Consider the following 27,785-nt stretch of genomic DNA (forward strand, 5'->3'; position numbering starts at 1 on the left):
TCTTGACGCAAAAACTTTATTAAAAGATCCTTCAAGCATTCATATTTAGCCTGTTCACATTGTACAGCTGCTTCGTTAAAAACATGTTAAAAAACAGAACATTCATTTCAAACTAAGTAGTAGATGAATTATAGATTTTGATTACACCAACTAGGTACATTGAACCATGGTGAATCTAAGTAGTCCCAAGGCAAACTAGGTAACAAGTTAACACAATTGCACTTTTGCATTTATAGAGTTATGACACGAAAAGTTGCCAAGCACTCAAAACAAAAGGTAAAGAGGAAACCTTGTAGCTGCCTCTGTGTGGAGGCATAGCAGCAAGGAACACACCTGTACAGTGGATATACAGTACATGGATAAATGACCTACATATTTATCTAACGAATGGTAACAAACAGTTTGTCAAAGATGAAGAACGAAGCTTATTAAGTTTTATTAATATAAATTGTTTGCTAGTTCTGTCTTAACTGGAAAAGTCAAAAGCCTTTAATTATAGCATTTCCATCTACAGAAGGTGGAATCCTGACCCTACTGAAGTGAGTGGGAGTTTTCCCATTGACTTCACTAGGGCTAGGATTTCACCCAGACTTCATTTTCCCCAAACACATAATAAGCAGCAACTTCAGTGCTGTTTTCCCCACCACCATTACTTTGACCACAAATTTTACTCCATGATTAGTCACAGATTCATACATTTTAAAGGTCAGACAGGATAGTTATGATCAACTAGTCTGACCTGTATTTCACAGACCATGGAACTTCACCCAATTTCTGCATCAAGGTCTTAACTTCTGTGTGAGCCAGAGCATTATCTTTTATAAAGATCTCCAGACATGACTTAAACACTGAAAGTGAGGGAGAATTCACCACATCTCTAAGAATCAGCATTTCATTCTCCACTTAGTTGGAGGAGAAAGAACTGTAGCTAGGATTACTCTTGTGACTTCAGTACTCAGCTGCTCCAAAGATCTTGCCAAGGTCCTCCAGCAAAGAGAGAAGAGTGAGGCAAATGGAACCCTCCTAATCTTCGTAGTAAAAATAAATTGCTATGTGTATAATTTTTAAAATACTGAAACAGTCTTTCTGCATCCTAACGGCTACATTGTGATACACTTAGGCACAATGAGTAGCACCTTACTCCACTGAAGTTGCTTTCAGCCCTGTTGAACATGCATACGTGCATCAAAATTGGGCCCAGAAAACCAGTGAAGAGCAAAACAATCCTTTGCTTTGCAGTTCACCTCTAAGATACAGTTTAGTTTGTAATACAAAAGCAACCTCCTGTCCATTGATATAATAGATGCATATGGGGTAAAAAAGCAGAGATTCCATTTAATTCAGTTCACAAAACGTTCAGGTATATAGAGTTAGTGTAGCACTAAAAGCCTCTTACAATAGGCAACTGCTGTCATAAAAGGCCACTGTAACTAGAGCAGCACAGATTTTCAGATCAATTTTGTTGCTACATTTTAAAAGATCCTTTCTATTAGGCCACAGATTTTTGCTGTTCCCTTGGGGCTTAAGACCGGTTTCTCTTGTACGTGTTAGGAGCTGCCAGAGACAGCAGGAGGCTGACAGACTAGAATGTATTGTTTTAAAATTATTCTTTGACGTAGAGAAACACCTGAGTCTGACTTGGACACCTTGATATTCCACGTAAGCAGAGAGCTGGCTAAAAGCTAGAAGGAGACTGTTAATTTGATCCCTGTACACAATCAAAATGCACCTCTTCCTTCCCTCTGACAGGGTCTAAGCCACCAAATTCACCTTCAATGCCCGAACAATGATATTCAACTCATTAACTAGTTCTCAAAGTCCAAATTCTGAACGGTACATAAATAGCCACAACACTGAAAGGCAAAGGAGTGGTTTTATTCTACTCTTTCCTCACTCAGTGTCTAACGCCAAAACGCAAACTCAAGACCCCAGCAACATCTGTAGTGCCTGACTCATTGGAGAAAAACAGGCCCTGTCACAAATGCCTTTAATTCCACTGACTGGACTGTGGTGGGAGAAAAGTGTGATTGTGGTTCTGAAGAGGGGCAAGTAGCTATGATTGTGTAAGGAAGAAGAGCCCTGAGAGGCAGGATGTCTTCTACAAACAATGCAACATAATGTATTTTTCCTAGCATGTGATCAATGTGGTACTGAGTACACTACTCACATTAGAACCACATGAAAGGCTACAATCTTACATGGAAATGCCACAGCTCTGGTCTTTACTAGGGAGCTAGGCATTGCCATACCAGATCAGATCAATGGGACAGTCAGCCAGTATCTTGACTCCTATAGTAGCTGTACACTTCAGGGAAAGAAGCAAAAAACTCCACAGTGGACAGTTATGGAATAAGAAAAGCTTTTCCTAACCCCCTCAGCTGCTCACTCATAGGAGGTGGTATATGCCGTAAATCCCGTAACCCCCAAGGGCTCAATGATATCTAGTGGCAAGGTGTTCCACAGGCTGTACATGGTGTTAAAAAGTATTTCCTTCTATCAGTTTTAAATGGGGTGCCTCTGAATGTCCCTTTGAGACATGGTGAGAAAGGTTAATGGGAGCCCCTCTACACCACACATTTTGTAGAGCTTTATCTCCGTCCTAACATGATAGAATTCATTAATAATTTCCTTTCTCAATGAGGACAGCCAGCCAATAGACTGAAAAATCTCCAATTCACTATAAAACTAGGTGACAGGCTATAGGACAGTGATGCAGCAAAACCCTAAGGAACCTAAACTCACATTCCAGTTCAAATATTGTTATGGGTCATACTTAAACCCCATCTTCAAGCCACTCGTTGAGTTACTCAGCCTATTAACTGACGCAAAGACGCTCTACGTACAGTATTATTCATTACCTACCAGCCACTCGATAGAGGGGTGCAGCTCAGAAGGTGGCAAACACTACCCCAATTTGAGCACATTGAAAAACTAACAAAAACCAGAACGAAATAAATTGGAACATGTGCTACTAAAAGCCTATGTCTCTGAGGTGCTTTCAGACCGGATACGTGGCTAATGGACTACAGGAAAGGGAGGGATTAAGCACCAGTTGGAGCGAGGTAAAATGTTGATGGACCTTCTGCAAAACTGTTCCCATACAGTTCTGTTAATGTACATCTATCATTTGTTGCCTACGCCACCACCCCAGCTGCTCCACTCCCAGGCCTCACCTGAAAACAAACTGCTACTTGTACCAAGGCAAGGATGGTTTTGTCTTGTGGTCAAACATTCACTAGGGATTAAGTGGAAATCATTGGATTTGTATCGTTACCAAGGCTACAGTTGTCACAGGAGAAAGTCTCATAGTACTGCACACTGCAGCGCTTTGTTCTCTTCTCACCACTTTATTATTAGTGGCACGCATTCACAAAGCAGTCCTCAGAACATACACTATGAGTTGAGGCTATTGTAGTACCCATAGAATGATGGGGCCTATCTGTGTTTTATGGATCTATGATACGCATCAAATGACTTCAGCAGGAGTCCTGTGGTTAGTTTCTCTATACATGCAATAGCCACTTTGAAAGTCTTGCTCTCAGGCCTACACGTTTAAAGTTAGGAAATAAACCGCTGAGTCCCAGAAGTGCACAAAGACGCAGAGTGGAAAAATGGCCCCACTGAAGGCAATGACAAAACTCCCACTCACTTCAGCGGGGCCAGTTCACCCAAAATGCTCAAGGGAAGAAGTGTTTTGTCAACACCAAATACAGACCCAAACCAAGTTTATTGGGGAACCAATTTGTTCCAGACTGAGAACCTGTTCTGACTCCCACTAATGGCAACTCAGGGGAAGCAGGGCTGGGCCCAGGACTTCGGACACAAACCCTTAACCCAAAGCAAAAATCTTACTCCAAACCCTCAGAAATGGGAGCTGGGGGGAAGGGAAGGATTATAATTGTGAAACACGAATATACACCCATTCCAGTGAGCTATGCAATAGCATTGGATATATATAATATATATTTACAAATATTGTTTCATAAACTCTACTTATAAAAGCAATATAAATATTGTTTACACCATATAATACACTGAGTAATGAGACAAGCAGGACACTTTCTGTATGCAAAGCACTTCAGGACAATATTAAGCATAGTTGCCTAAAGGGTGCCCATGCATCTTTAAATATATGCAAAGAGAAACATCTGGAATGGCTGTACAAGGTGTGAGCCTGGGCACAGGAAGGGTTAAAGTAACAGAGGTTAAGATTCACAGTATAATAAGTGTTTGACAAGGCAGCTCAGCAGAATTTTCCCTCTGGTGATTTATTTCATTTTAAAATCTTTCTTGCCAGGAGCAGGTCCAATGTGAAAAATATGATGGCAAAACTAATGAGAACTCGATTCCAATTTCTCTCTTCCTGACTTTACCTACACTGGTGTCTAGCGAGTGTAACTCTGTTGAGGTCAGGAGAGTTGTGCAGCTGATTTACAACGGAGTAAGTGAGCACAGAATTGGGTGCTCTCGGATGGATCTTTAGCTGGCCAGAACAGGGCCGTTCACAGAAATCAACAGAATCTGGCCCTTTGTGCCTAATTTGACACCGACTCCCATATTCCCCCTTCCACATTAAAAAAAAATGGAAGAGGAAAAAAGAAAGAGATGCTGTCAACTTGAAAAAAATAAATCATATTTCTGTCTGAAAATCTGGCAGCTACTGTTGTTACAAGCAATGCCCAAAGCTAAAAAAATTAGTTAAAAACAAAAAAAGGATATTTCTTCCTGTGGTGGGGTATCTAACCCACACTGGCATGAAAGGCGTTAACCCCAGGAGGGAGCAGTGGAGGGGAGTCCTCTGAGCAACCTAAAGTGGCTGCGCGGACTGCAGCCAATCCTAGAGGGGTTGCAGGGAGCAACCAATCCGGGCTCAGCAGGCTCATGTAAAAGAAGCTGCGGGGCCCAGATTTGGGCAGTCATGGCCTGGAGCTCCAGGGGTAAGGACTGAGTTCCTAGCAGCTAAAAGAGAAGTTAGCACCATTGATAGGGCAGCTGCTGGCAGGGACCGGAGTGAGGGAGCTCCCAGCTGGCTGTTGGGACTGAGTAGCAGGGGCCCTGAAGTAAAGGTGAAGAAGGAGGGATAGCTCAGTGGTTTGAGCATTGGCCTGCTAACCCCAGGGTTGTGAGTTCAATCCTTGAGGGGGCCATTTGGGATCTGGGGCAAAAATTGGGGATTGGTCCTGCTTTGAGCAGGGGGTTGGACTAGATGACCTCTTGAGGTCCCTTCCAACCCTGATATTCTATGATTCTAAGGTGCTGGGGCTGCAGGGCAGTGGCTCAGGGAAATGTACTGAACAGTCAGAGGGGACGCAGCATGTGGCTGCCAACTACAGAGTCCCTGGGTTGGGACCTGGAGTAGTAGATGGGCCTGGGTCCCCCACATTTGCCACTGATGGAAATGGGGGGGATGAATGGACTGTGAGGTACTGGCTCCCAGAAGGGGGAAACACAGGCAGTGACATGGCCGGAGGACCAAGTCATGAAGAGGACATGGCAGCTCCTGGAGAGACCGCCAGCAGAAACAGGACAGAGTGATGGGGTGCAAACCACAGACAGGGATGTCATCCTCGAGCTAATCCCCAGAGTGACCAGGAAAGGCGCCAATTCAGCGGTGAGTGTTGCGCCCCATGACACTCCCCTTTTTCCAGTTTACTTTGTGCACCTGATGGCATCCTGTGCACAGTCAACTAGCAACCGGCTTTTCTGGAGAGTACAAAAGCCCTGACTCATTTTTTTTAACGAATTAAAACATTCCTGTTGCATTGTTTCCAGGGAGCTCTACTAGAAAATGGAATAGTTAGAAATTAAATAATTAAAAAATGGAATTCAAGTTCACAGTGCCTCTTAATTTGAAAAATATGCAGCTTTTTGAACCCCTGTAGACCAGCTTCATGTTTTTCTCAGTGAAATTGTGCCAGGGGTCTGCACAGAGGACTGCAACGTGGCCTCCAAATAACAAATTGGTCAGAGATGTAGGACAGCAGAGACCTCACAGACTCCAGGCCATTGTAGGGAATCCCCTCTGCCCCCAGTGGCAGGGTATCTGCCTTGGCTGCCACGCATCTTTGGCTCCTGGCCAGCACACATACTTCAACTTGCAGAGTGTGGAGGTCAAGGTATTGTTCTGCTTAGCAGCATTAATTTACACAGGACTTTTGGGCTAAACTTACACTATTGTGTCACAGGGACTTGCTGTATAGACTAGCCTATTCCTGAATCCTCTCTAGCCATGCCACTATTTTTCACATGATTCTCCTGAAGCACCGAGGGACTTCTTGGTGGCTGTGACACAGTGGAAGACAAAACAGGCACCTTTCGTCTCCTCATGATTACGTGTTTGCTCCCCTCCCCTGTGTGTTGTGCACAGAGGGGAGCACAGAACTCAGTCTATCCAGCGTATCAATCTTTCACAGAGGACTAGATAAATCAGTCAGAACAAAACCTGTATTGAATACTGCCCTGCACCTAGTCCATCTGCACAGGACTACCCATCATCTTCTGGGATTCAAAACAAAAAAAAGTCAGCAAAATGAACACCTATCTGAAACCAATTAAAATGGGACATGTACGTGATGAGGGTTTGTTACCCAGAAAGCAGGAAGCTTACTATTTTGTACAATATTAGGAGAAAAATAAATGGGCAAGATGTGTTCTCCTGTAGCATGCGGCATACAGGTTATTGCACAGAAAATCTGATTCCAGCAGGTCCTCACGCCCACCTTCCACTCGAGGCAAAGCTGCGGCTGAATGAGAAGCTGACCTCAGAGTTTTTGTATTTTCCCCATGCGCCAAATGGTACTATGACAGCAGTGCTGTTATCTTCAGTACCATACTGTATAGCCTGAGAAGAGAAATAAATCATTAGAAGAGATAAATAGTACTTTAGCATAATAATACTTATCTGTGAGATTGAAATGCTTTACAAAGGAAGGAGAGTATCCAGCCCCACAGATCCAAGAGACCCTCGGTCTCCAGCACCTGTCTCCTCCCAGCTCCTGGTGGATTCATTGAAGCAATTCTGCCAGGGGCTCTCATCCCTCAGGTGCGGTGATGCCCGGAACCCCAAGTGTTGCCTCCAACCTATGTTCCCTCTAATTTTTGACAGGCTGTGTGCGCAAAAAATTTCTTCTGTGCAAATTGTTGTGCTTCTGTGCAAGTTTTTGTGCACGTAGTGTTTTGCTGTGTGCGCGGGGTTTAGGATCTGTGTGTGCACGCACACCGTTTAGAGGGAACAGTGCCCTCAACTTTAGCCTGTGTTTGGAAAAAACAAAACAAACCTCATTTCTTGAATACTGAATCCCACTTCAATTGGTGCCAATTTGCTGCCATAATATCATTTATGCACTGCAATAGATCTGTCAGTCTGAGCATATTCGGCTTTACACAGTCTATTCCCTGCTAACCTGCATTATCCCTGCATCATCAACAGAGCACTAGTTCAGCACAAAGCCAAACATTACCTGCTCAGTCACAACATGGGCTGCTTCAGGGGGATCATGGCACTGGTTAATAAAGTCACATATCTCTTGACTGTTCACCATGAAGTTAATGCCATCTGTAGTAAGGACCAGGAAGCTATCACTTGCATGATGCAACTGTAATCAGACAGCACAATATAAATGGTCTTATAAATAAATCATTGCAGGGCAGAACAGCTCTACTTTTTTTCTTTGTTACAACAGACTTTTCCTGTTGTTGCTGCGTGTTCCTCCATTTTCTACATTGGTGATACCAACAGCACCAAAGCTCTTTACTATTTCACCACATTGCTTTAAAGCACTGGCATACGAGAGAATCAAGATAGCCGTATTCCAAACATCACGAGTAAATCACTTGAAGGTGCTTCTAATTCTTGGTAAGAACCCTGTCTTGGGCTCAATAAATTGAGGCCAAAAGCCTGGCAGATCGGTGTATTACCCAGTTACCAATGAACAATCTCAAGTTATTACAGATTTTAAGGCAAGAAAGGACCATTATGATCATCTAGTCTGGCCTCCTGCCTAATAGGGAAGTGTGCTCTGTCCTCCCTCTGGCAACTGCCCTGAGAACACTATCTATATTGGTCCACCTCAAATAGGACCCCCTCAGCTGCTGACTCTTTTCCCACGTGGAGGTGAGGGAGGAGATACTGAGAAGATTAAGTTTAGGTGAGGGTGGGAAGTGGTGGCTGGGGGGGAGGGGGCAGAAACTGAGAGCCATGTTTAATTGATTTTGAGATGCTAATTCATTTTTCCTCATTTGTTGAACTGTGGAGCCCCAATAAAATGTCACTTATACATCTCCTGTATTTCCCCCTCACAGGTGTGCAAAATACATACGTTTGCTATTCTTAAAAATTATTTAAATTCTGGACCAAGCTGTGCAAATCAACATGTCAACCCCACTGCTGAGGTGACATTTTCCTTTCAGCAAATACCTAGTTTCAACAAAACACAACAAACACTCATTACAGTTAACAGATGGCTGTCATGTTTTATTCCCTCTCCTCCCACCCCACCCCCCGACACACACTAAACCATGCTATTTAAGATCGACATTTATCCATGTCAACATTTATTACTGGGGCCAGATGCTGTTCAGTGTCAATCTGGAATGACCCCCCTGACTACAGCATAAATGAGATCAGAACTCGGCCCACAGTCAGACTCAAGGTCCCAAAGGCATTCTGATTGCTAGACACACACGCTGTGCACACCACAGGATCCAAACGCTCAGGTTCAATGTCCCCTATTAATCCCCTCTTACCTGAACCCTTTTAGTTTCTGGCTCTGCTGTCACTCCACTGTTTTTAAGATCCAAATCGCCTATACTCCGCGTCATTGCAAGTCTACCATTCACATGGGGCTGCCCCAGACTGTTCCAGGCTATAAAGCCACCACATTTCTTTATCCTGTCCAAAACACAAAATAGAAGAAGGAAAATATGAAATAAAGGGTCAGACCAACAATAAAAGGTGTAAAATTCCTGCCAGTGCCTTTATCTTGGATTATACCATGCAGAGGGATGGGGAGGGTATGGAGTCCCAACCCAGAGACATTCAGAGTCAGATTTCTGTTCTGAGGGACTTCCAGGAGGGGATATGGTTTAGGAGGCTGAGTACTGGATGGGGAACATAAGCACATGAGTTCTAATCTTGGCTCTACCTCTGTGTCCTTGGACAAGTCACTTAACCTTCCAGCCTCAGTTTTGTACCCATCTCTAGATAGAGAGGAATGTCGTGAGGATGAGCTTCAAGATGTAAAGCGCTATGGGCCAGATCACCAGACCCAGTAAATCTACTTAGTGCCACTAACCTCAAAGGAGCTCCACTGATTTACACCAGCTGGCCTTATTTATTTAGTTTGGTTCCCTTTTACTCAGAACAAAATTAACCAAGAGAGTTTGAACAAGGCTGTCCCAAGTGATGTTATTAGCATAACTGAGCTGTACCTTTCCTTCTCGTCCTTCCTTTCTGGAGTATGATCAATGGTGAGTTTTATGGCCTTTCCCTTTCGACACAACAGTGCACGACTGTCCCCAACACTGGCCACAACCAGTTCAATACCATCTCGCAGCAGGGCCACTGTTGCAGTGGTCCCAGCGTTCAGCAGGGTCGCTACAAACATCACGTAAAGAGAGAGAAGATTTAAGACTGTCCAGCAGTGTTTGCTGCATTTATAACAGAACAATGGTTTTAACTGTCAAACATGTGTGCTCTAAATTACTCAGTAACTAGATTTAAGTTTCAACTAAAGCTATGAAAATAATGGACAGTGGGGGGAAAAAAACATGCATGGGAGGGGGGAGATAAAGGTGTTCTGTGCAACAACATGGCTTCATGCAAAGAGTGCAAATGTGATAAACAGGTGCCGGGGTGTGGGGGAATGGCTGCTCTTTGGATCTGTGGCAAATATATTTTCTATTCCAGTACCTCAGCTTTAGCTATGGGACGTTATCACCTAGCTACAATGTAAATGGGCAACAGTGAGGATAAATCCCATGGCAGAGCTTTCCTCCTGTAGATGCACGTGAGTAAGTCAGTAATGCTAATGAGAGTTGGGTGTATGCTTTGAAAGAAGAGACATTTTATATCTCCTTCCTAGTCCCAGGTCCTTGTCAGAGTCCTTATGATCCGACCATTTCCCTCCTCCTGCCAATAGGCCAATGTTGCATCCAGTATTTTTCTAGCTGTGTAGGACAAGACTCCCTTCTGAGCTCTTCAGTGCCACTCTATTTGTTGAAAGGGCCTCTGACAAGAGAGCAGATATGCTCCAGACCTGATTCTGCCCTGCCTGGCGCTCTGTGTAGTAATCCATACTGGTGCAGCTGGGAATGCTAGTAAATCACAATCCACCAATTGCCTTGGTGGTGCCATTTTACACAGATATAAATTAACTACACAAAGTGCAGTGGAGTGCAAGACAGGTCCTCCTCTGCCTTCCCCCCTTCCTCTATCCCTTGTGGGGTTGAACAGCATGCTCGGAGCTGGGTTTTTTGGTTTTTATTAGAATGGATTAACTAATGCAATTATAGTTAGCAATTCTGGTTTCTAATACTCATTTGCTTTAAAATCCTTGGGAAAAGTCATTTTGGTAGATTAATACGAATTGTGACTGCACCAATTTGAGCACAGACCAGTTGTTTCATTAGCAATGAAATAAATCCCCAAAGCCAAAACTACTTTCTTTTTTTAAAAAGAACAGCTCCCCCTTTATTGCTAGCGCACACACTGTATGCAACTATGACAAAGAGAGCTGCTTAACATGCTTCTGCAATGAGCTACTGCAGAGGAAAGCCTGGACAGGAAGAGGTACATCCAAGAATTTACAGCAGACGTGAAATCGGTTGAAAGCCCTGCTTGGGACCGAGCCATATTCTGGGTTTTTCTTTTCAATAGTTAATTTTTAAAAATAGATTTTTAAAATTACAGCCAGTATTTTTTTGGTTTAAGCAAAAAAATCAGAATCCCCATTTATATTCCTCTACTTCCCAATGAGAAAGTAGTAATTAAAGATCTTCTGCAACCACTCCTTTTCTTTGAAGAATATGGACTTCAGTCTTGCCCACACCTATTCACACTCTAAGTGTGCATCTGAGGATTGACTGGGGGGGCTTCACAAGGAGCTTTCATAGATTTGGCTAATCCAGCTTTGTGAGACTCAGGGATTCCACCCTGCCAGGGCGATCCCCAGTGGCCCCATTAGGGCACAAGATCTGAACAAGGGGCCTAAACCGGTTTCTTTAATTAACGCATTATGGGTCTGGTTCTGAGGGATGCTAAGCACCTACTAACTCTGACTGTGGCCAGTGAGAGTTGCAGATATCAGCACATCCCATAGTCAGCCCCTGTCATATTTACAGAGCATGATTTTCAGACACGTTGACCACTGGCAGCTCCAGTCAACATCCGCTTGAACTGTGGGCGCTCAGCACCTCTGAAATAGTTAGGCTTGTAACATGCTTGGGAGGAATTTTTCATGTGGGCAAGGTGTTTAAAGATGCATTGAGCCATGTTGTAGAGCGAAAACAGTGTGAACTGACAAATAAAAAAATAAAGCAAATCCATAAAACAAACAGTCTAAATTAGACCTTCAGTACTATTAAAACAGGTATTATCACTGCACTGAAGTCTTCTGGTTCAATAAATCCATCAGCTCTGTCCTCAAACAAAGTATCAATCATTATATGTCTGAACAACTCCACTGTAATTTGTATCAGATCTTTGATTATTTTGGAACTCAGATACAGTAGGCAAAACCAGATTTTTCCAGGCACTAAGTTGGCTGTAGCTTTTAAGTATTTTAGTGAAGTGTTTGCATTTTATTTCCAATTTTAGAAGATCACACAAGAATTAGTGTGCTGCAGGCCCACTTTGAAACATGATTAAAAATATGCCACTAAAATTTAGCAGTGAAATCAGATATTTTAGCAAAGCCAGTAAAATACCTGTTTTAACCAGACAGTTAAACCAAAGTGAAATGAAAAGCCTAAATAAAACTACCTTTAATTCATGCTAAATATATTTTGTTTAGAAATTAAGAACTAATAAGGAGTTGCCCCTAGCCTCTGATATCATTCCTTGCTTTTGGAACTGTAATGCCAAGTATCAAATGTATTCTAAAAGGCATAAAAGAGAATTATTGCATAGTTATCAAATTCTCTTGCAACGCTTTAAATATTTTGGGATGTGCCTCAACTCTAAGGCACAGCAAACATACACATCCCAAATACTCTTTTGAGTACTTTAAAAAAAAAAATCAAATCAACCTTCAGTACCAATTCTAGGGAGATTACTGAAAAGCCGGACATATGTATGGTAAAGCTGCAGTACATACCATAGTGATAGGCACCTTACAAATACCTGTAGACCAAATAAAAGCTTATCATAGTTTGGAAATATAAGTGCCACTCATACTCCCTTCACTGGGCCTAATTCTGCTCTCAGCAAGACCGCTCATGAAGGTAATACTCAATGTGAGTAAGGGAGGAAGAATCAGGCCCTTATTAAAGTAAAGGAGGCTTCAGACTCATTTGGGTCACTAACACAGTTCCAAAATCTAGGAATTATGAATGTATCAAATTTCTAGTGCTTTACTATTGCTTCAAACTTATTTCTTAGCACTTTAAAGATATGCTGCATCAGCACATAACATTGGTTTTAATGTTTAAAAAAGGTAAAAACAAGTTTTTACTTTTTCCTAATAACATCACTATAAAACTAAGATCTTTCAATAGGTTCTTAACACTCACTGGACAATTTTTACTGCATGTCATCTCAACTAATGTGACAAAGAGGATGTGGGAACCTTCCAGTAGTCCAGGCTAGGAACCGCCGGACTCCTTCACCTGAGACAAAATTAAGCAGATCTCTTTTTCCACTGAAGCCCAGCATATAGTGTCCAGGGCCTCCAGTTCTAGAACTGCTGACCAGGTACAGTCTCTGCCACAAATAACACGTACACAGAGGCAAATAGGAAATTCACCCAGGGATTTTGTTCAGACAAAACAAACCTGCAACACTGGGGATGACAGAATAAGAGCTGCAAAGCAAGGGGAAATGTTCACTTTGGGTTTGCCTGCTCTTCTTTTCACAAGTGGTGTGACAGAATTGATAAGTCTTATGACAATGCATGAAGTCCAATTTGACCATGGCTCAATCTTGTCTAAAGACATACACGGTCTCAAATATGTTCACTTTTCTCAATGATTTTCCTCCTTACACTTTCACCACAGCTGTGCGTCACCTCTGTTGTAGCTTCAGCCTAAACAAAAGCCACAAAGTATTTCGGTAACAGTATTGGGGTGACCACTTCAAGTACAGTATATGGATCAACCTGTTTACAATCTTCATTTCTAAACAAAAAGGTTCCAAGAAACTGACTGCTAAAAATAAACAGCTTTATAGCCATTGGAGATAGATTCATGGCTCGTCATGACCCATTGAACACTGAATGTGGATAAAAACTTAAGGAAATATTTAGAGTAAGCGTCTTCTAACTTGATTAGATAATAACCAAGTACCATTACCAAGACTGAACCTTTTTAGGCTGATGGCTATATTAGATATATATTTCAGCAGCTCTCCCTTTTCCTCAGTGTTGCAGGTTAACATATTAAAAGAATAGTCATGTTTTTGAATGGTAACTTTAAAAAAAAAATTAGTATTCTCTTTATAGAAAAAGCCCTTCAGTATTTGCACAGCATAAGATTTCAAGAGTGCCCCAAACATACACAAATACATCAACTAGTAACCAACCTTGTTCAATAAAATGGCTATTCCAGATATGAACGGCCAGTGTGATTAGGGTCTGATACAATGAGCACTGAAGTCAATGGAAAAATTCCTATGGTCTTCAATATGTATTGGATTAGGCTTTCAATAAACTGAAGCCGTAGCGGCACCTTACATGGCTGTCCTAGGCCAAGTCAGGAGAGCTGGTGGCAGTGTTTTCATCAAGAAACTTGGGACGTATAGCACTAGTCCTCTATAAGGTTGAGAATGTGCAAAAATGATCAATCTTCCCTCACATGCTAAATCAGGGTCTCTCAGCTGGGGGCTGGGAGAGCGTCCCTTCAGGGCCAGCAGAGTAGTCCAGGTGGGAGGATGTAAGGCAGAGAGAGGAGCTGTGGGGATAGGGAAAGCTGCAGGACCCTGGATTTATCCTCAAAGCAACAAGGCCAAAAGGAAAAAAAGAAAAAGAAAAACTCCATCATTAGGAAGGTAACTAGTACTGCTTCAGTTCTTCAAAAAGTTTGTATTTATTCAGCTCTGGGCCACTGATATGGGGAGAAAAATGCAGCTTTTTAACATTTTAAGAAATATACTGTCGAGATATCAGAAATGTAACAAACTTTGAAGTTGTACATGCTTGTAGGAACATGGTCCTTGATCCAAATTAGTGGGAGAAGGAGCTTGTTGCATTAATTGCACCTTGCTCTGAACTGAAATTTAAAAAGGACAAAATCTTTGCAAGATTCAAAAAGGGATTGGATGTGTATATGGACAGTAAGAACCTCCAGTTATAACAGTTAATGCTGGTATACATTTTTGGAAGAGATATTAAACCTTCAGGGTTTAAATCAAACTCTGTTAGGGATTAGAAGGAGACCTAAGGTGGAGGGCAGATTATCCTACATGTGCCGACTGAGGTTTCTGGAACTCTGAAAAATCTGGTACTGCCCCAGTCAGAGACAGGATACTGTACTAGATGGACCACAGTCCAGTGTGGCAAATCCTATGTTTCCTAAAGAGCCCATAAAACCCATCTGTTTAGGTGCTGCACAGAAGACACAGCACTGTAGTGTTGAATGTGTAGCTTTTTTTACACTGGAAACTTGATGTAAGCGTTACTTTATATATTTTTTAAGTATTTTAGCACCGGAAGGAGTGATTCAAAATAAGAACCACAGTTCCCAGAAGAATGCACAAATTGTAAGACCTGTTCAATTTCTGCCATAATTAAGTTGATCATCTTTAAACAGCAACTTAAAAAACTCCATTTTTCCCATATTATCTACTGTTTTAGTGACAGATTTGGCCAGTGAGGCCATGATCCTGCAAACTTTCATACATACATTTTAAGTATGTGGAATTCCATTGACCAGTTTGCAGGTTTTAGCAGTATCAAGGCCTCAGTCATCCTAAAAATCCACTGTACTTTAAAAAAAAAAATAAAAAAATTAGAAGTACAGACCACCAGCCCAAGGAATCAACAGATGGAGTCACCTATCAGAAACATTTAACTGAACCCTTGTTTTCCAATACGCAGGATGAGGCAGGATTTAAACAGGAAGACCTGGCTTGGGTGCCATCACGTATGTCTTGAGCAGCCAGTATTCCAGGTCTATAATTTCCAAGAAGCTTTGGTGACACTCTTGCCTCTATCACATCTAGAATAGCCAAAAATAATCTGTAGCTTTGCTAACCAACTGTCCCGACAGTGCAAAGTTAAGTTTCTGATGAGGATACATGCAAAACAGTTCAATTGTATTTAACGTTGCAAACACAAACAGTCTCAAAAATATTTACAGTTTCTAACACCACACATGCAAAGAGTTAATTATATTAATAAACTGGTATCGGTCTACGTCTTTACATCCCATTACTCCACTCCTTTATGGCCTGATTTCAGGGACTGCTCAGCACCTGGCAAAGAGTGCTGAGGGCCTTCAGCTCCTACTAGCTTCTACAACAACTTGAGGGCAGTCAATATCTCAAAGGAGGAACTCAGCACCCTGCAGAATGAGGCCCTTTCACATCTGGATACCACTTCCTGATGACTGTCTTTACAGAGGGGTTCCATGTCCACTGAGAGTAGGACAAGAAGCAATAGACTTAATCTGCAGCAAAGGAGATTTAGGTTAGATATTAGGAAAAACCTTCTAACTATAAGGGTAGTTAAAGCTCTGGAATCAGTTTCCAAGAGAGGTTGTGGAATCCCCGTCATTGGAGGTTTTTAAGAACAGGTTGGACAAACAACCTGTCAGAGATGGTCTAGATTAACTTGGTTCTGCCTCAGCACAGGGGGCTGGACTTGATAACCTGCTCAACCTCCAGCCCTGCATTTTAATGATTTTATGAAATTACTCATGAAAACTAACATACCTCTGCTTAATTTTCATATTTTCTTGAGCTGTATTAGTGAAAAGGTTTTACCCAGTGTCTCGGAACTGCATTTGTTTAGCTGTTCTCAAAGCATTAGCATCAGGTTCCTAATAAGTTAATGGGGGCATTTTCAGAGAAGTGCATAGTGGTCTAGCCATGTTGCTCCTGTTAAAGATGGTGAAAATTGCAAGGTAAAATCCCAGACAGCATTTTGAAAGCTCACCCTTACTGCACAGCTTGTCAATTAGAGAGTCTCTTTAGCTAATTCAATAAGACCCAAGTACTAAATGTTGTAACTATCTTCAGCATAACAAAATGATATTTTAAGTACCAATATTTTCTCTCATTACACTTTCTCCTCATGGAGCTGCTGTGAACACAATAAACTTGCACTGAAATGGGTCACTCTAAACAAGCTCTTTTATGAGCAGAGTTTGACAAATAAAACAAGGGGCCTTCAAGATAAGCCATTCCTATGGAAGCACTTTAGATCATTCAGGTGGGTGTGAGGCAGACTCATTCTTACTGCTGCATTTCAGACCCCCTCAGTAAAAACTAACTTCACAATTCAAATATGCAACTTAATTCTTCATCTCACTCCCCAAAGTCAGTTTCTAATAATCAGAGGTTACTAAAAAGGTAATGCCAATTATTTTGTATTGCTTCTTCAGTCAGGTTAAAAATCACTTTTAAATAAGTAAATACCACCTTAGCTTATTAACATTGTTTTTTAAATGGGTCTCTATTTATCCATTTATGCTGTTTACTTTTTATACTTCAGTTTGAACAAAAACTCGGTCAGTCAGTTTCACTTTCTAGTTTTAGACAACACAGCAAAGGGGAATATTTAAATCCAAACCAAAAGCGTGTGCTGGCATTTTTTTAATGCCAGAAAACATTTCTGTCAATGCTATCAGCAGTACAACATCGCTGTAAAATGGGCTTAGCCAGCCACAGGAGTAACACCCCACTATCAGAGCCCTTTGGTGATACCCACTTCTCAGGGCCAATTTCCCTGTGCTCCTGCAAGCTCCAGAAGTTCTAACAGCCCCTTGGGCCGGTGGCAATCAGCATAAACATATGCTAGTGGAATAACTCACCACACAGCCAGCCCAAGATTAAGGGAATACCAAAATTGCTTAATGCCACCTTTATACACAAGTCGTCCTGAGGCATGCAGCAGGCTCCTCAACCATAGCGGAGGATCTGGGGCATAACAGCATTTTTTAAAAAAAATTGGTGACTGAGTGAATTTCTCTTCATAGCGTGTTTAAATATATACCAAATTTGAACCATTGTAGCATCTATTACATTTGGTAAATAATCTACCTGACAGTATCCCTTTAGGATAAAAACTCAGTGGAATGTGTGACAAAAGTTCAGCCTCATATCAGATCCCCAGATAAATTTCAGAGAGGATTTTCATATTTCATTTTGAAGTGCTCAAGCGTGACTGATGCCGGTTGTTTCATTTGCAAGTAATGCTCAAAGCAAATCCTTGTGTTAAATAAAATTGCTTTCAATATCAAACATATTTCATTAATACAAAACACTTGTATTCTAAGAGCAGCTATTTCTAAAACCATTTCCCCCACCGCTGCAAAGTCGAATACAGTCGTTCTACCTACCATCAACAGATAAGTGAGCATGCCTCGCAAATGCTTTGTCTATTTCTAGAAAAGCTTTGCTCAACACAGTTTCCAAATTCTTCTCCTGAGAAAGGAATTCTCTGAAAACAAAATAAAGACAGGTTCAACTTCTTCCACAAAGATACCACTCCATTGACAGCAATTTCCACAGGCTTGTCTTCCCACTACTAAAGTTGAATCACACTGTATCATCCTTTTGGGGTAACAGGAAGCCATTAGCATTCTCCCCTGTCCTTCTGATAGGAGGGATCGAAGGATTGGTGATTTTTAATCGTTGCCTAATTCTGGTTTATATAGAAAGTGTGCAGCCTTCGTTTAAGCCACCTTAATTATGCAAAAACGGAGTGGTGCAAGTGGTATGCCTTGCACCCGTACTGCAGGCATTGCAACCTGGAACTCCCACATGCTCTTGGCAGGCTCAATCCTGGAGGATGCTGAGCACCTTCAATTCCCAGTGAATTCAATGGGTTTGAATAGACTGGGGCTGGTGGGTAAAATCCCACCCTCCCCAGTGCAGAGGATCCATGTAAGGACTACGACCACTTAAGCCGTGTGCTGTTCCATTGTACAGGGGAAGTTTCATCTGAGGCGAATAGAGGAGGGAAGCACTACCTACCCTCTGCTAATTGCTAGGAGTGCCCACAGGACCTGATTTTTCTATACTTCAGAAAGGTAAAAAAACAAATTGCTCATCACGGCAGCATCCAGTCTCTGACACTGTTCCGGCACCAGGGAATCCTGCCTGACTCCAGAAACAAGAGGCCAACAGTGAGACAGAAGTGCCAGCAAGTTTTATATTTCAATGATCAAAATTACCCTGTGTGATGGTGGACAACTCACTTAGTCTCTCTGTGCTGCAGTCCCCTAGCTCTAAACTAGGGATAATCATATTTACCTTCTCCTGCTCTCTGTCTTGTCCATTTGAACTGTAAGCTCTTCAGGGCAGGGAACTGTGTCTTACTATGTGTTCATACAGCACCGTGGACAAGGGGGCCCCAACCTACTAGGCACTAGTAGTAATGCAAATAATAAAACAAATGCCAGGCATCAAACCCTAGCTTACGTACTGAATGTACTCTTCCATGTACTTAGCACAGAAATCAGCTGCAGCAGCCCCACCATGCCCATCGTACACTGCAAAATACAGGACATCATCTGTCAGCTGAGCATAATCAAACCGGTCCTCATTTTCCTTCCGCTTTCCAATCTGGCTTGCGCAGCCCACCTTGGCCAGACTGATTTGGGGAATCAGTTTCCCATACTTTATGCTGGGTGGGAGGAGTATGGGCTCATCAATGCGATTGTCCCAGATCCCAAAGGTGTCCCATGTGGCTGGACGCCCACTGCCGTCTGGATCAAAGCGGGAAGCCCTGCGTTCTGTGGTGGAGCTCTGGCACACGGCAGTCAAGCGTTTGTCGTCTTGCAAGAGGCGGGATGTCAGCAGCGCTCTCCTTCTCACTTGATACCCTCCATTTCTAACCAAATTAATTAAAGCAGCTGTTGACATAACTTGATTCCACAGAGCTTTGCAGTGAATGAAAGATCAATATGCAGCTTCCGGAATGTCTTCAAGGACAATGAGAGAACTGGTCAGGAAACAAGAAATACAGAAAGGGAAAATTCAAGTTGTACCACCCAAGAAACATTTTCACCATCAGAGATCATTAATTGTGGGCTGCATTGCCTAGAAGCACCTGGAAAGATCCATCTGCAGGATTCACTGAGAAATAACCTTTTACTCAGACTAGCCCATAGATGGAGTTTAAATATATAGTGTTGAAATAGACCAAAACAAGGCATTGGATGATACACTTTAGCTGATCATTTGGCTGCTGACCACCAACTGTAATAAAATGAACATTAGTGGCAATGACTTTATTGCTTGGTTGCTCAGAGAAAACCACCATAACTCACAAGGTAATGTAATGAGAGTGAGCGTATTATAAATTACCTTAATAATGCAATTGCTGAAAAGCTTGCATTGTTGCTCTATAGGGAAGTAAAGAATATCAGACTAAAATGACAAAGTAAAAATATACAGAATTCCACTTTATCTAGTTGTCAGCACATAAAAGTACAGGATGTCCAGTTCCGGCAAATATCTGATCAATATTTTCCAGAACAGATCAGTAAACTGAATCATAACTCTCCCTCTTCTTCTGGAAGCTACAGTTGTTTTGTTTTGTATTAATTCATTTAACAATCCTCTTTAAAGTGTTTCTATGAACTCACACACACTCTTTTCACAGATAACTTTGCCCAAGTGCACTCTTTATAATTTGTCCCCTCTGGAGTTCTGTGCTACTTGATGTTTACATTAGATTTCTCGAATAACACCAAGTTCCCACCTGTTTTCATGTATCTCTTGGGGCCCAGACCACTTCCCAAATCAAACAGGACAGTCATTATCTCAGAATAAAAAAAAAAACCCCAATGGGATGATTCTGAGAGATAATAAAAGGAAAAACTGGACAGCTAAAGTATATCTCAGTTACCCATAACATTTTATTTAACGTACATGTCAGGGGTTGGCAATCTATGGCACGTGTGCCAAAGATGACACGTGAGCTGATTTTTAATGGCATGCTGCTGCCTGCCGAGTCCCAGCTGCCGGCCCTGCACAGCCCACTGCTGAACCCAGGCCGGCAGCAGGCTGAGCGGGGCCAGGACCGGGAACCTGGCAGGCAGCAGTGTGCCATTAAAAATCCTGCCCACCCTGACCCACTCTTCTCCGCCCCTCCTCTTCCCCCCCCGTCCCAGGGGGCAGTGTGAAGAAGCTTGGTCCTGCTGGCTGCTGCTGCAGGGCAGGAAAATTCCCCCTCCCCTGCCTCTTCCCCCAGCGTGCTGGGTTCCTGCCCCTCTTCCTCTCCCTCCCTGCCACCATCAGCTGATGGCCCTTGCCAGGGAGAGGGAGAAGCAGAGCCATAGCATGCTTGCTGCTCCAGGGAGGAGGCAGAGACAAGGTGGGGACAGGGCCTTGGGGAAGTGGGGTGGAATCAGGGCATATCCCCTCCAGCCCCCTGCCGTGAGCCACTCTGGGAGCACCCCCACAACCCTAGCCCACACCCCCAGCCCTCTGCCCTGACCCCTGCACCCCCCACAACCCCAGCCCTGACTCCAGCCCCCTTACATACCCAGCCCCCCAACCCCATGCCCTGACTCCTGCACCCTCCTCACATACACCCTGCCCTGACTCCTGCACCCCCACACATACCCAGCCCCCCCATCCCATGCCCTGACTCTTGCACCCCCCACATTCCCACCCCCACCCTGAGCACCAAATAGGAGCTCCTGCACCCCTCGCACCAAATGGGAGCTGCCCAGGTAAGCACTCCACATCCAACCTGAGTCACCTCCCTCATTCTAGCTACTGGCCAGACCTTGCGCCCCAACCCCCAGCCCTGTGCTCAGTGCACCCCCACCCTCAGCTCAGTGCAGAGAGAGAGAGAGGAAGAGAATGGGCTAGAACCAGGGAGAAGGTAGGTACCCACTCTATGTGGGCAGGGCCGGGATCCCAGACCGGCAATGGGCTGAGCGGGGCCGGCAGCTAGAACCCTGGCTGGCAGGAGTCGGCAGACAGAACCCCAGAGCTGCTCAGTCCACTGCCGGTCTGGGGTCCCGGTCGCCGGCCCCACTCAGCCCGCTGCTGGTCTGGGGTTCTGGCTGCCGGCCCCTTCCCAGCTGGGGTCCCGGCTGCAGGCCCCGCTCAGCCTGCTGCCGGCCTTGGTGAATGGAACCCCAGGCTGGCAGCGGGCTGAGCGGGCCGGTGGCATAAAATCAGTATTTTAATTTAATTTTAAATGAAGCTTCTTAAACATTTTGAAAACCTTGTTTATTTTACATACAACAACAGTTTAGTTTTATTATAGAGAGAGACCTTCTAAAAAATGTTAAAATGTATTACTGGCACGCGAAACCTTAAATTAAAAAGTGAATAAATGAAGACTCGGCACACCACTCCTGAAAGGTTGCTGACTTCTGGTATATGTTAACGTGGAGGGATTAAAAACAGACAGGCTCAAGGCAGATTCTATTGAATAATACAAGAAACTGCCTTAACATAATCAAGGAACGAAGGACAACAGTTACATTAGAGATACTGTATATTTGGCCTGTTGCCAACAGTGTGCTGTAATGTCACTAATTATAGGTATATTCTGATCACACTTTTATCTTCAGCATTTGAAATACTTCTGTATAAGGAGATGTGCAAGGTTATTTAACAAAACACCCTAGACAAAACTCTGTGCTTGCCAAACCGACAATCATAGGAAATTCTGTAAGCAGTCATTTTGCTGGAAATAGCTATACGGTGTGCTTTCTGGTGGTGCTCGTTACACTTGTTCACAGCTCAGAGAAATGAAGGCTGGACAGGAAACCTCCCTTGCTGTCCTTAGCTTATCTTGAATACAATTCTTGGCTGGTGAAAGGAATGTTTACTCTTACCATTTGTATAGGTAAGTGATGAAAGTCAAACATGCTGTGAAGTAATTTGTAATAAGCCAATTTAGAGTTACATCGTGAATGATTTTGGCCTAAAGTGTTAAAATGGTCATTTCAACAAGTAGCTAGATTACAGATTGTAAAGAAGACAGATGTCCAAATAGCTGAAGTTTATTATTCCTCTCCATATCACCCTATACCATCCCATCCTTTCAGTAATATCCTGGGTCACAGAGATGGACTATTATTTTCCATTTGTCACCTTCACTTACCTTTTCAGTACATTAACATCCTTTTGTACAGCATGACAAAACTGAAATACAGGGAGTTACTTTGGGATTCACTTCCAAGTGTGGATTTGATGGAAGAGGAACACAAGCGTTCGCTATGCTTAGCTCTCATAATACTGCAGCATGAATAAGAGCACTATTCTAAAGCTCAAGTAACAATTTAAGATTCATTTTCCATCAAATTCATCTCTCGAAAGCTAATCCGTCTCCAGACTTGTATACAAAACTGACAATTGGGGGGATAAACAAAAGATACTGGAACTCAACCTTTATTCTGCCACAGCATATGACTGCAGTGTCACTGTTTACAAGACACATTTGTTTGTATTTAAAAATACAGCAAGGTGGTTTGACAACACATCACTGCTAGGGAAAAGAAGGTGGTGGGACAATAAGGTATTCTTCATGTATCTAAAGTGAAAGCCCACCTCAGATTTCTGTAGATGATAGCCACTCTTTTTAAGTGGAACTCTACATTAATCAGGTAAATTATACACATTTGCATTTATGAAAGTAGCTACTGAATGTAATCTTATGAACATACAATCAAACAAAAATTCCACAGTAGGTCAAGCTGTCACATGATGACTTTTATTCTTGGAATAGTGGAATTTTCCAGGCTGCTACCCAAAAAAATATGCTAGAGAGAGAGAGAGTGTGTGTGTGTGTGTGTATATATATATATATATATATATATATATATATATATATATATATATATATATGTGTGTATATGTCTGCAAAGGGTTAAGACACTGCACAAATATATATGTGCAAAGAAGATAAGTGACCTTGCTTTGAGCGTTTGCCAACAGCCACAAAAGTGATTAAAAACTAACTAGCAACCGAAAGGAAATTGTTGAATATTTAATAGTAATAAGGGGGGAATAACATCTTGTGTGGAAAAAATCTGCGTTTTCCTAGACCAAGAAAAAGAGCATAAACTATTACCTTCCTATCCTCTTGCGTACGCAATAAATAACAGGCGCAGATTAATTTAAAGAGGCTTTACATTTTTACAAAGAAAGAAAGAAAGAAAGAATTGACCAACTTCAATATACGTTTCTAGCCTATATGTACAAATAATCTGCAATTATTTTAGGTTTTGAGCATTTCAACGAAGCTATTGATTACACCTGAACAACTATTTTTAAGCATTCCATACGACCTTGATCTTCCAAGTAAGAAAGCACGTGCTTAACGTTAACCACATGAATAGTCCAATTAAAGTCAATGGAACTACTCACATACATAAAGTTAAGCAGATGCACAGCTGTTTGCAGGATCAGAGCCTTAGTTTTGAGCGGTATCTTCCCCATGGAACAACCACACTGAGAACTAGGTCATGCCCTAAGGACCCTTCACATGCAACTCTCTCTTATCCTATGGAGAAAGGGGAAGGGTAGCTGTCAGTGCAGCAGTCCTCCCCCCCTATGTCCCCACAAGTCCCCGTGGAGCGCTCTCTGCATTGGTAAATGGAGAGAAGATGGGGAATGAGCAGCAGCGGGAGCAGACACAACTGTGCTCCCACCATCTCTGTGGACTTCCAGAGGTAGTTAGTAGAGCCAGTGGGGTTGCCTTACCTTTTCCACTGAGCCCCCAGAGCAGTGAGGGAACCATCCTTTCCCGCTTTAAGGAGAGCCCTGGGGGCAGCTGACGTGTTCCTGACAGGAGAGCGCCATTGGAGACTCAATGTGAGTGAGGAGCGGTGGTTAGGAGGCCAGAGCTGGTGTGGAAAAATGCAAATGGCTCCAACTCCTCTGGATCATGGTCTGTTCATAGAGAGGACTGCCCACATGTCCCCAGTGAAACAAGGTAGGGGAAACTCTGCCAGGTTCTCTTCCTCCCCCTTACTCTCTCCCTCAGGTTTTACAGTGGGATGGGGTTATTTGGACCTGATTTATTCTGGCAGGGAAGGATGGCACAGCCCAACACTGGCGGTAGAGAGAGGAGCTCTTGCCTCTCTGGTAAGGTCTAGGACAAAGGTTCCTCAAAGAGCTTCTTGCTTGAGCTCCCAACATAGACTCATAGATTCCAAGGCCAATCTGCCCTCCTGAACAACACAGGCCATAGAACTTCCCCAAAATAATTCCTAGAACAAATTGTGTAGAAAAACCTCTGATCTTGATTTAAACATTGCCATGATGAAGAATCCACCATGACCTCCAATAAATTTGGGGGAAGGAGGTTCTCAATGCAATACCTCTTTGGGGAACTGCAGCATGCTCCCCTTACAGAGCCCTGCCTTTCTTGTCTTTTGGGTGTGTGGGCTCTCCTCATTCCATAGAGCAGCAGGGTGTCAGCTGGGCCCACGGAAAGAGGAAGGGAGAAAACTAAGGTCTGGTCTACACTACAGGGGAAATTTGATTTAAGCTACGCAATTTGAGTTGCATGAATAGCATAACACAAATCAACATAGCTTAGATCTACTTTCCACAGGGTCCATACTATGCGATGTCGACGGGACATGCCCTCCCATTGACTCCCCTTACTCTTCTCGTGGAGTACAGGAATCGATGAGAGAGCAATCTGCAGTCAATTTAGTGGGTCTTCACTAGACCCACTAAATCGACCACTAATGCATCGATCGCCGGTAAGTGTAGACAAGCCCTAAGAGACAGCAAAGAGGTGGGAAGAGAAGCAAGACGGAAGGATGGAGAAGGGGAGAGGGAACGGATAGGAAGGAACAAAGAGATAATGCAAAACAAGAATGCTGCTATGGCCTGTAACACTAATAAGAGCCAGTCCGTGTGGTGACAATAAAAGTTAGGCTTAATAAAGAGAGAACAAAACAGAATAGACTAGGATAGAAAATAGAAGGGAGAGAATTAAAAGGAAACAAAAATGGGCAAGAAAACAATAGAGAAGAGGTCCACTATAGCATATAGGTTAGTAAGAGTGTTCTCTTCAGCTGTATTTCTGGGGAATTAATCTAGAGGATAAAAGGTTACTGGCAGACTGCTGCCACTGCTGAGACTGGAATCAAGTAGCTGCTTTTCCTGAAGGCATTTAAACAAGTTAACAGGGCACATAGCAAGCAGGTATTTTTAGAAGTTGCTTGCTACAATGGCAGGCAGACTGTGTTCCAGAATTTCAAGCGCTGATTTATGTTATCGGAACCCAAATTCCTAACTTTGATTCTCAGATGCTTGTGCTTCTAAACCTGATGTTTCTCAGGGCAGCTTAAACGAAACACCTTCTTTAAACAATGCCTTTTATTAACTCAAATCTATATTTTTCTACCCTTTGGACTGAACAGTTGTGGGGTTTTTTTTTTAATTTAAATGTGACAGTGGAAATTCAAGTCCTGAGTCTAAATCCTTTTACAGTTCTGAGAAATGGATCCTGGATTACCAACTGAGCTGCTCCTGAAAAAAAGAGATGCTCTGTCGCCTAAGTCAACAGTGAAGCTATGCCACACTCCAAGAGAACAGTGATTACCCAGGGAGGCAGCATAAATCATTATATAAAGTTGGAGAGCTATGAGAATTACAGCAATAAAAATAACTGTTCTTCCTACAATGCAGCATGCTTATTTGCAAGGAAGGAGACAAATGAGAGAAAAGCAGGTTTCATTTCCCTTTCCCTGACTAATACAAACCCAGAAAAGCCCAAAACTAACTTTTTTTAAAAAAAATGTTCAAATTTCTCCCCTTTTTTGGTGCCCTGACTGAGTCCTTTTTGCACGATGTGGTATCTGGCTCTTTTCTACAGTAGTACTGCCAGTAAACACCTTTTGCCAAGGGTCTAATCTGGGGGCAGATACCCAGAGCAGCAGCCAGGTTCTGCTGGCACACAAACTATGCAGGTTAGGAACCAGCATTTACAATCTACTTTCACTGACTCAATCGCGCAACCTCCTTAAACCACAATTACCTCTTTGCTGGGGGTTAAACCGAGTATTATTCTTAGATTTCAGCATCCACGCCAAGTGCCGGTGAGCTGATTTTATGCTAGGGCTGGTCCGTTATCAAGACCGTTTTCCAAATCTTCAATTGCATTGACTGGAGGATGAGACTGCCAGGGGGGACACCCAGACAGTTGTGAGTGATCGTGCAAACCATAAATAAACAGGGCGGGTGGGAATCCGATCCTGGGGGCTGGACAGTGGACTGACTTTTTTTTAGAGCCGGGGGCTGTGAGTAGAGGAGGCTACTTTGGTTACCCGCTGCACACTGGAAGACGGCAAAAGCGCAAGCCCCAAGGACAAGACTCTAAAGGGAAGGGCTGGCAACTGCACGGCCTGTGCTCGCTGCACGGAACGGACCCACCCCCGGTCCAACTGCCTTGCTGTAAGGAGGCGGGAACGCGCCCCCATCCTGCTATTTCTCTCCCCTCCCCATCGACAGGGGTCAGCACAGGAGCGGCCAGATGTCTGGAACCCCCCCCTCCCGAATTTGGAACTCCCCGGGCCGAGTTCTAGAACCCACCGGGCTCTACCCTGCGCCGCCGCCTCTCTGCTTGTGCTGCAGGGGAAGCGCCATTTGTCTCCGCAGCCAGCGAGGTAATGAATGGACCCGGCCTCCCCCCCGCACCCCGCAGCGATCGGGCCCCCTCGAACAGCACCCCTCCGCGGCAAGGTGCCGCAAGGCCCCGCCCGGGGCAGGCCCAGCGGGGCGAGCGTCGCCCGAGAAAACCAGGCAAGGCCGCCCATTCCGCAGGGAGGCGTCCGCGATGCCGACTCCGTGCCGCCGCCACACGATGCTCTCGAGTATTGCCCCACTTAACAGCGCATGGCGCTGGGGGGGGGGGGTCCCCGCTTTATCTTTAAGCAAACCAAAAAGCAGCTAAATAGCCACAGCGACCGGCCTGCCTCACAGTGGTCTCAGCCTATGGCGCTCACTGAACTGGGTGCGGGGGGGGGTGGGGTGCAGATACGTGCATTTAGTGCCCGCGATCCACGCAGTGTGAACAGGCAGGGATCGTGTTACCGCCCGCATTTCACGCTGCAAATCTCATGCAATCACCGGGCAATGGCAGTGGGAGGCGGCTTTCCTTTCGCCGAAGCAAACGGAAACGTAGCTTGAACACGCAGAGCGAGACCACCCCAAACCACTGCAGATTTGGCTGGCTAGGTGGGGCAGGGCGAAGAAGAAGAGACCGAGAGAAACGGGGAGATTCGGGGCCAGGATTGAGGGATAATTTCAGCACTTCTCTTACCTGGCTGAGACCGCGTCAAAGGGAAAGCGTGCAAAGGCTGTGTCGCCCTCTCTTTTCAGTGCTCCGAACGAAGCTGGGGTTTTCCCAGCGAGCCACCCGGACCGAGCGACCCTCCTTCCGCAGCCGTCTCGGAAAAATCCCCGAAAGGTTTTGCTGTAA

At 43.7% G+C, this 27,785-nt stretch overlaps 1 protein-coding gene across 1 annotated transcript; it reads right to left on the reverse strand.

Annotated features, from left to right (window-relative positions):
* Positions 1–27,785, reverse strand: PPM1K (protein phosphatase, Mg2+/Mn2+ dependent 1K). The gene is made up of 7 exons (XM_048847155.2): positions 27,627–27,785; positions 18,801–19,319; positions 17,713–17,813; positions 9,430–9,595; positions 8,746–8,890; positions 7,461–7,595; positions 1–6,841 (listed from the first exon to the last, which is right to left on the reverse strand). The coding sequence occupies exons 2-7, from the start codon at positions 19,238–19,240 to the stop codon at positions 6,710–6,712; spliced, it is 1,119 nt and encodes a 372-aa protein (XP_048703112.1). The 5' UTR covers positions 19,241–19,319; positions 27,627–27,785; the 3' UTR covers positions 1–6,709.

Source organism: Caretta caretta, chromosome 4 (assembly GCF_965140235.1).
Source record: "Caretta caretta isolate rCarCar2 chromosome 4, rCarCar1.hap1, whole genome shotgun sequence".
NCBI lineage: Eukaryota > Metazoa > Chordata > Testudines > Cheloniidae > Caretta > Caretta caretta.

Bases quoted from the DNA above. Each gene is read 5' to 3' on its own strand.
- PPM1K (XM_048847155.2), bottom strand. From the start codon at position 19,240: ATGTCAACAGCTGCTTTAATTAATTTGGTTAGAAATGGAGGGTATCAA. The intron at 17,814-18,800 runs GTACGTAAGCTA...TTTTGTTTTCAG, and splicing joins TACATGGAAGAGTACATTCA to AGAATTCCTTTCTCAGGAGA. The intron at 6,842-7,460 runs GTAATGTTTGGC...TTCTCTTCTCAG, and splicing joins CCCATGTTGTGACTGAGCAG to GCTATACAGTATGGTACTGA.